Source organism: Alosa alosa, chromosome 8 (genome assembly GCF_017589495.1).
Source record: "Alosa alosa isolate M-15738 ecotype Scorff River chromosome 8, AALO_Geno_1.1, whole genome shotgun sequence".
NCBI lineage: Eukaryota > Metazoa > Chordata > Actinopteri > Clupeiformes > Clupeidae > Alosa > Alosa alosa.
The window spans coordinates 11,632,840-11,642,690 of record NC_063196.1 but is presented as its reverse complement, the minus strand read 5'-3'; the positions used below and the strand labels follow the sequence as shown (position 1 = coordinate 11,642,690).

General features: G+C 46.2%; 1 protein-coding gene across 1 annotated transcript in view; it reads left to right on the top strand.

Moving 5' to 3' along the window:
- The window catches only part of grm1a (glutamate receptor, metabotropic 1a), a 36,846-nt gene that overhangs the window by 10,593 nt on the left and 16,402 nt on the right, over nucleotides 1-9,851 (top strand). Inside the window, 1 exon segment of the mRNA XM_048250436.1 lies at nucleotides 5,503-5,752. Within this exon segment, the coding sequence (XP_048106393.1) occupies nucleotides 5,503-5,752 (250 nt within the window).

The following is a 9,851-nucleotide window of genomic DNA, read 5'->3' as shown; positions in this document are numbered from 1 at the left end:
AATGTTGTGAATTAAAGGAAGAAATACAGTACATTTTAGATTTAAAAGCGCAGAAATTCTATAAACAGTTAGACGCCATTCAACAGGGATTTGCAAGGGCAGTCTCTGGCATATTCAGTTTGTTTGTATATTTAAATGTGTGTGTGTGTTTGTGAGTGTGTGTGTGTGTGTGTGTGTGTGTGTGTGTGTGTGTGTGTGTGTGTGTGTTTGTGTGCATTCATCCCCAAGGTCTCCTCACTCTAATAGAAAGCTTTGGCTTGCAATTGCTGCCTCAGTCTTGTTATTTTGGGATGCTGGTTCTCCGCAATTGAGGTGTATTGAATTGATTTGAATTGGGTCCTTTGTGTTGGGTGTGTACATGTGTATGCCAGTGTATGTGTGTGTGTCTATGTGTGTGTGTGTGTGTGTGTGTGTGTGTGTGTGTGTGTTGTGTGTGTGTGTGTGTGTGTGTGTCTATGACAGGGATGGATTACTGCACGGGCCTACCGGGCCCAGGCCCAGGGGCCCAAGGGGTCAGGGGGCCCTGAAGCCCAAGCCTTTGCATGGAATCATTGCCTCAATATCAACAAATCAGGATGTAGGCTATGAATATGATTGAATTTAGTATTGGCCATCCTCAAAATGCACCAGAATACAGGAAATCACATCAAACAAATTAAAAAATTTCAGGGGGAGGACCCCCAAACCCACCCTCCCACATAAACAACAATAAGTGGGGGGCCCTTAATACATCTGGGCCCAGGGGCCCAAAAGTTTATAATCCGCCCATGGTCTATGAGTGTGTGTGTGTCTTTCCTTATCAAATATTCTTCATTCAATTACAGAACATTCCTGTACAATTGCTAAAGGGTTATGTCAGGACACTGGTGTTGTATACACATAATTTACAAAACCGAAATGGCTGCGTGAGGTTAATGGGGTGCGCATGCGATGTTGAGTGAGTGAACAAGTTGAGTAAAAGTGTAATACGCATTCTGTGTGTCTCTGCTCATTCTTAAACATACCTCCACCTGCACACTTTCTTGCCGTCCCCGGAGATCCTCCGGTTCCATGGGCAAACTGGCTGGAGAGTTTCACAGTTTATCTGGACACTTTAGACTTAGAGGATATTACCGACAAGAGGAAAATGGCTCTCCTCCGCCATTGTCTTGGAGTAGAGGGGCAACGCATTTTTCGCAATCTTGGGACGCCTGCCAACTATGATGATGCAGTTACCCTCTTGAAGACCCATTTCACTGGTCACCAAAGTATTTTACTCCAACGGTACAAACTTCGGAAGTGCCTGCAACGACCTGGTGAGTCTGTTCGAAGCTACGTGAAGACATGGCGCGTTTGTGTGACTATAGGGTTCTGCAAGATCAAATACTTCGGGACCAGTTCATTGAGAGGACATCGTGTGAGAAAACAAGAGAAAAGCTGTTACTAGAAGCGGATGATTTGACTTTAGACAGAGCTGTGGAGATAGCGCTGCAAGTTGAGACAGCCATGTAATGCACGTCGCTGCTAGCAGTCGCGCGGCCCTTCGCGGACAACACTGCACAGCAGCTTCAGCCTGCCTATCACACCAGCATGCACTCCACCGACGACAGCCGATGTTCAGAGCAAGATTTTCCAGTGCAATTCACACAGAGACAGAACAATAGGCGAACTGCAGAGGTATGTGGTAACTGTGGTTCTAAATCACACAATTCTAAGGCACAGCATTGTCCTGCTAAAGGACAACAGTGTAGAAATTGTCTGAAGCAAAACCATTTTGCTAAGATGTGCCGTTCAGCCCGTGCCACTCTCCCACAACACACAGGACCTCCACCAGCTCGGCACAACTACCCAGAGATCAGAAATGTGACTGCTGCTGGTCAGGTGGCTTTCAAAACATGTACTGTCCAGTTAGCTAAAGAGACCCTACCCTTATTAATGAACACTAGTGCGGCTGCATCACTCCTAAATTCAAGCACTTACTATAAGTTTTTCTCTCACCAGCCATTAGAACATCCTGCCACCGCTCTGTGTGGCTACGACAGCTCCAGGATTGATACTGTAGGTGTGCTCCATGTGCCCGTTCACTATGGCTCCAAGAATCTACCATCTTTCCCCTTTCACATCGCAAGGAGGGGAGCCAACCTTCTAGGCCTGGATCTGTTCACAGGCCTGGGGTTCAAGCTCAGGGATGATGCTGGCTCCAACATTCACCTCATCACCTCCACCTGGCAGCAAAAGTGTCCGGCTCTGTTCGATGGCCTAGGCTGTCTCACAGCCTTCACACACAGGCCTCTGGTGAACCCTGACGTGTCACCTGTCATCCAGCCCGTGCGCAGGATTCCCTTCGCCTTGAGAGACGAGGTCACCCGCGAACTTGGGAGACTCCTGGACATGGGAATTATTGAACCAGTCAACGCTGCTCCCTGGATTTTAAAAATCTGGGGGAATAAGAATATGCGTTGACCTACGTTTGGTGAATAAGGCAGTTACTCCAGACAGATCTCCTTTGCCTACCTCAGAGGAGCTCACTGCACACTTTCACGGCTCAACAGTCTTCACAAAGCGTGACTTACGTCAGGGCTACCTGCAGGTACCACTCCACCCAGCCAGCAGGGACCTCACTGCTTTCGTGACGCACGCTGGTGTGTTCCGGTACACTCGAATGGCTTTTGGATTAAGCTCCGCCCCTAGCTGCTTCCAGAAAGTGATGAGCACAACTCTGGCTGGCATCCCTGGGGTAGCGGTTTTTCTGGATGACATTGTTATTCATGCTCAAGACATTGAGACACACAACAAGCGCCTCCAGAGGGTGGCTCAGGCCCTCCTTCAGAACAACCTGACTCTGAATGAAGAAAAATGCTGCTTTGCTGCCCCAGCCATCGACTTTGTGGGGTTCCGCTTGACAGCCAATGGAATTTCCCCACTACAGTCCAACGTCGACGCCATACACAGGATTTCAGAGACGACCTCAGCCTTCCAAGTGGCCTCGTTCTTAGGCATGACTGCGTACTACTGAACCTCCATTTTCTGCCCCACTACTCACAGACCACAGCACCTCTCCGCCACCTGCTTAAAAAAGAAGAGCCATGGCACTGGACTACAGCATGTTCAGAAGCCGTACAAACTCTGAAAGCCCAGCTCACAACACCCCCTGTCCTGGCCCACTTTAACCTTGAATGTCCGACTCTAGTCACCTGTGATGCTTCAGATCGGGCTATTGGTGCAGTCCTTTCACAGGTGCAGGACAGGGTGGAGAGACCTCTCTGAAGAGCGCTACTCTGTTGGTGAACGTGAGGCGCTTGCCTGTGTGTGGGCCTCAGAGAGGTGGCACCTTTACCTCTACGGACGGTGTTTTACCCTCAGGACTGACCATCAGGCCCTGCCCGCATTGCTGACAGCATCAGGATCCGGTCATAAACCCCTGCGCCTGCACAGATGGGGGGAAAGGCTGAGGCAATATGACTATGTACTGAAATTTACCCCTGGAAGGGGCAATGTAGTCGCCGACCTACTCTTTCGTTCCATCGATGCCCCCACACCAGTGGTCTCCCTGGACGAGGACACAGAGACTGAATTCATTCACATGCTCCACACACACTTGCAGTCGGCTGTGTCGTTGGAGGAGTTGCGGCGCGAGTCAGAGCGTGACCGCACACTGGCCTTGCTACGTACGTATATACGCTCTGGATGGCCAGCAAACGTTCGTGATGAGCTCATGCCATTCGCAAGGGTGCGTCATGAACTGTCATGTTGGAGTAATGTTTGTGTCTCCAGGCGCTTGTGCACCGTGGTGCCCTGTAGCCTGCGGGCCCGCGTGCTACCCATCGCACATGAAGGACACCTAGGCATCGTTAAACTCAAACAGCGATGTCGAGATCTCATCTGGTGGCCAGGCATCGATCGCGATATTGGACCTCCAGTGCCAACCCCTCTGCAGCCGGTTCCATGGCCGTCCCGCCCATGGGAACATCTCCAGCTCGACATCTGTGGGGAGATCCATGGCTGTGAAATTCCCCATAATCAGCGTTTCCTTGTGGTGCTGTACGACCTCCATTCAAAATGGCCCGAAGTGGTTCCAGCTGGAACTGTCACAACACAGGTCATCAGAGACATCCTAGAAGCCTTGTTCCCACGTTGGGACATGCCTCGCGCCATCACGACAGATAATGGGCCCCAGTTCATCTCTGCAGACTTCTCTCCGTTCCTCAGTGATAGGGGAGTCAAACACATCCGCACAGCATACTACAATCCACAAGCCAACGGCGGTGTGGAGCGGTTTAACCAGAGCCTAAAGAATGGCGTCCGAGCCCACCTGGTTCAGTGGTGTACATTCCAGACGGCACTTAACCAAACCCAACTGGGGGCTCTGAAGCACTCCTTATGATGGGTCGGGAGATGGAACTGCCACTGGACAGACTCAAGGTACGAGGCGTGGCAGTACCTACAGCCGGCAGCATTCAGGCTCAAGCCAAAGCCGCTGTAAATAGACACCAGCAACAGATGCGGCAGTATTTTGACCGGAAACACAGGGTCAAGAGCACTGCTATTACCGCAGGTGACTGGGTTCGAGCTCGTAGGCCTCATCGGGGCAACAAGATGACTTCATACTGGAGCCAGCCCTTCCAGGTGCACAGGCAGCTGGGCCCAGCCACATTCATGCTTAGTGACAGATCACGATGGCATACTAAGAGACTGAGGAAAGTGCGGAACCCAGGTGAAGAGAATGGTGACTCCACTGGCATCGGCCTCACCTCCACTGGTGCCGACACGTATAGGGCCACAGCAGGCTTCCCATACTCCTCAGGCTGCACCATTACTAGCACCCCAGCAACCGCAACCTGCGCCTGACCTGCAACCTCCTCTGCTTTCCCCTGGCCTCCAGGCAGGTCCAGGGATGGGCCGTGTCACGAGTTCAGCGATGGGGACTTCCCCAGCTGCTTTGGAGGGGCCGCAGCCAGAGGTCGAGGAGTGCTGACCCGTAAGGGCCAGGGCCCGCCCTGCCTACTTAAAGGACAGAGTGACAGTTTAGGCCTTGCACTCTGTATTACTGTTCAATTGTTCTGGCAAAGACTTAGTTATGCAGAATTCTAGTTTCTTGGGAGGGAGGGGGAAATGTTGTGTACACATAATTAACAAAAACAATTTAATTACACACTGCTAGGAAAAAGTAAGGGGACTACTATTAAGAATTATGAAGAGTCTAGCAGTGTTGGTTGTTATGGAAATGGCTGCATGAGGTTAATGGGGTGCGCATGCGATGTTGAGTGAGTGAACAAGTTGAGTAAAAGTGTAATACACATTCTGTGTGTCTCTGCTCATTCTTATACATAATAACAGGGTCATTACAAAAGCTTTTCGTGAAGGGCCTTTCTAGAAGTTTGTCCAACTAAAACCCACTAATACTGATGTACAGTTAGATGCCTTTGATGTATGTGAACTTTATCTGCAGCTTTTAACCTGTGTGTGTGTGTGTGTGTTTGTGTGTTGTGTGTGTGATTTGTGCGTGTGTGTGTGTGTTTGCAGGTAACTATGGCGAGAGCGGCATGGAGGCCTTTAAGGAGTTGGCGTCCGAGGAGGGCCTGTGTATCGCCCACTCGGACAAGATCTACAGCAACGCCGGCGAGCGCCACTTTGACCGGCTGCTCCGCAAGCTCAGGGAGCGGCTGCCCAAGGCCCGCGTGGTGATCTGCTTCTGTGAGGGCATGACCGTACGAGGCCTGCTCATGGCTATGAGACGACTGGGGGTGGTGGGGGAGTTTCTGCTCATCGGCAGGTGAGTGTGAGTGTGTGTGTGTGTGTGTGTGTGTGTGTGTGTGTGTGTGTCTGTCTGTCTGTCTGCTTCTGTGAGGGGATGGCCGTTCAAGGGCTGCTTATGGCTATGAGACTGACTGGGGGTGGTGTGGGAGTTTCTGCTCATCGGCAGGTGAGTGTGTATGCATGTGTGTGTCTGTAATGTCCTTGTAATGGTGTACTTTTGTGAGGGCAGGGTTTGTGGTCTGGTGTGTGTGTGTGTGTGTGTGTGTGTGTGTTTGTGTGTGTGTGTGTGTGTGTGTGTGTGTGTGTGTGTTTTGTGTATGTCTGCACATCTGCAGTAAAACAAGGCTGATTACCTGGTCCTAATGGTATGGTTTTGTGAAGCTAGAGGCATATTGTGAATAAGCCGGTAATCTGTCATAATCATCTTGATATGTTGACATAATCTATGACAGGTCCATTAAACATTGTAACACCTAGTGGGTTTGTGGAGAAATATATAATTGAATATGTGGGAAATTATTATTCACTATCAGTAGATTTATATCTGCTGATAGAAAGAGAAACTAGTGTTACTATTGTACATTCGTCCATATATATCATATCATGTGCACGGCACGTGACATCGAGAAATAAATTGATAAATGCACAAAATGAATGTCTGATAGGGTGTTGCAGGACTTGTCGCATACATCTAAAATATTGAAAGGAAACAGACATCAAAATGAACAGTTAATTAACGGTTGGGGAGACATCACTTCTATGTTAATGATCACAAAGTCCTTGTAACACTAAACTTGGATAGATACTTGAAACTTCCAAGTTCAGTCTTTAAATTTAACAATTACTAAAATATCGCCTTACTAGTTAGGGTTTTACAGTATGTTGCAGGGATTCGAAACTGTTCAAAGAATGAAAACGAAAACCAGAAATGAACACAATTTTTGGATGAACGTAACCGAAAAAGGAACAAAACCAATTTCACTTGTTCTGGAGTGAAAAGAAATTAACCTTTGTTTGAATATTATTCAAAAGTCCAGGAATTTAAAAGACAACCGTTTATCCCGCCCCTCAGATTGAGCCCTACCAATGGTGTATTCCCAGACCCAACATCTTGATGTAGGTCTGGCTTGCCAGGCTATCTCCCTGTATAATAGGCTAGAACTACTAATAGAACTACAAAATATGAAATTCTTAAGAAAAATACTACTATTAAAATATTACTAGCTTGAAGTACTAGTATAGGTGCACTGTCGCTTTAATGGCATTGAGTCTACATAAACCTTTTTGCCAGCTCCATTCAAATATAGACTATGGCTGATAAACACTCTAAAACTAGCATTGTTTGTGCTACATTTATAGCACAATATTAACAGTGATATGCATAATATTAAGTTGGTATAAACAGCCTTCATTGCTTTGGAAATGGAAGCATGTCATAACATGATGCTATCTAGACATTTTCTGTTTGCAATTAGAAGTGAATTACGGTATGAGTCTGGTAGCCACCTAGCCTGTCTTTGTGGAATGCATTTCAATCGACATATCATTTGCTTCATGTAAATGCTTTTGGGAATCATTGAAGTCATAGTGAGTGCAGCCTGTTATATAGTGCCCTCTCGCAGTCAAGGCCGTAGCCAGGATTTTTCAAATACCGCTAGAAATGTTGAATACCTTCTGACATGGTGAGTGTCACATCTATATCCCTCTCTTCCCCTCCTAACTCTTTGTCCTCTGTCTGATTTCTCTCTCCTGTCTCATGTGTCATGTGTTGTGTTCAAGTCTAAATAACCAATAATATAATTTGACAAAAGGTTATGTTTGGGTCATGCTTAGATAATATCCATCACAACATCCATCCTATATAAAATTAATATAACTTAAGGTTCAGTGCAGGTTAGATAGGTGCTTCTCCACTAAATTTCAGCATAACGTTTTCCAGTACAGGTAAGTATCTCATTGGTGGCCCTATAGACCTGTCCGGAATAAGTCCCGCCTCCGAAACATCCGTGTCCACCCAACTTCCGGTCGTCAAATGTATGGTCAGTATTGGGAACCGGATATCTCATAAATCTCCTTAAGCCTTATCTTTGTTGCCTTCATGATTTCCTTTAAAAAGTTTCTTATATCAAAAAGGAGATATCAATTATTAACATGTCAAGGTAGCTGGAACCTGACACTTTCTCTCTCCCCCCACTCTCTCTTGTCTCGTGTCCGCTCAAGATGCGTTCCCAATTAAATGGAGTAGCATGACGTTCAAATTAGATCTACTGCATAGTGGAGATTGAGAGGACCCATATCATCATTGCATGTAACATGCTGTTGCTGTATTTTGACATTGTAAAGGTTCGGAAGAATGAAAAGCAGCTTGAAGTAAAGCTGCGGTACTTTTATTGGCTAAATGTTGGTGCCCCCGACGCCCCTTGGTGCCCTACGCACAGTGCGTGATGCACGTGGTGGTAGCGCGGGCACTGAGCCTAGATTACTGAAACATTATGTGAAATAACATAGGCTTCCAGAAACACTAGGAAAATATCTATAGGCCTGTCATGCAATTTGTGGCACCACAGATAGGTTAGGCTATTACAGGGATTTTCTGTGCCTGAAGTTAGGCTATCAGACATTTTTTAAAGATCTAATATTATATAGGCCTACTTGCTTACTTTTTAAATCTCCCGTCACATATGAATTCAGGCACTGTGTTTTTCACAATTAGCCTTGATATCTAATGTGCTTTGATTTAAGCTTTAAAGTTGGGCAAAAAAAGCCTATAGGTTTGTGCCACCGGCCATAAATCAATTTGTAAAGGCATTTAGGAACGTTATTCTTCTTACCATTTAGAGGAGAGGCCTTGAAACACCCGAACAGGAACCAAAAAAGAATGTTTTTGCTCTTAACAAACCGAGATGAAAATTATTCATGTTTTCAGTCTGGTATGTTGGCATGCTAGGCAGCTGAGTGAGTTGCTATAGAAATGACATGTTCCATTCTGAGCCAGTTTGCCATCAGCGAAAGTCCCACAGGTGCTTCATCATTGCCAGACCCTCTTCATTTTCTGACAAGCAGCACAGACTGTGAAACTGAAAGTCTCATGAATTGTCCACATGCATGTTCATGTGTTAATACACACAGAACAGAGAGTGGAATGTTCATGTGTTAACAGAGAGTGGAGTGTTAATGTATTCATACACAGAGCCGAGAGTGGATTGTTCATGTGTTAACAGAGAGTGGAGTGTTCATGTGTTATTATACAACAATTGGGTTCTATGGAACTATTTATTTGTTTCTGATTGGCCGAGAGACGTTCCATGAGTTGGAATATCCCTGGACATTTCAACTCAGACTTTGCACAGCTAATAATAAATCACTCCGCGATACAATGCGAAGATTTGACACAATGTTCTCATCCCAGTTCTCCACTATTTTAAGCAATGGGTTACTCCTTAGCAAACCATAACGAAACAGTGCTTCACCACATCTGTGGATTAAGCTACACAGTCAACTCAATGTAAGTAAGATAAATGAGGATGCTAATTGTTCTCAGCATTGCCAGCATGATGTAGGGCCTATAATATGATTGTCACTTGGAGGAGACTTGTAGATAACTAACGTTAGCATAGTTAGCTAACCGCTGCTAACGCCTAGCATCGTGGTCAGAAAAACATATGGGGCTGTGCACAGTAGTGTAACATTTATTCACCATAAATTAATAAAGTTGAGTGGTTCTGCAATGTAGGCTATGTTTCCGCTTTTTTGCAGTACCATGTCCCTTACATAACATGGCCCAGTGTCCTTGTAACATGCATGCTGCAAAGCTAGATATGAATGTGATTTCAGCCCGACTTTCAACATTTCTTTCAAGAAGACATGTACATCACAAAGACCCGTAAAGAGGGATCTGGAATGTTGGTTACCTAGCAACCAAGACGCTGTCTATTGAAAAAGGAACTGTTTTTTGATGCGTAAGAATGATGTCGAAATTAACATTTTTAAACAATATTGGGGTGTTTTCAGATTATTTAGTTTGTGGTAGAATTGTTGTATAAAAGCAATATAGCACTCGTGATCGTGGGATTGGTCATGGATATTCCCACGGCTGATCGTGGGATTGGTCATGG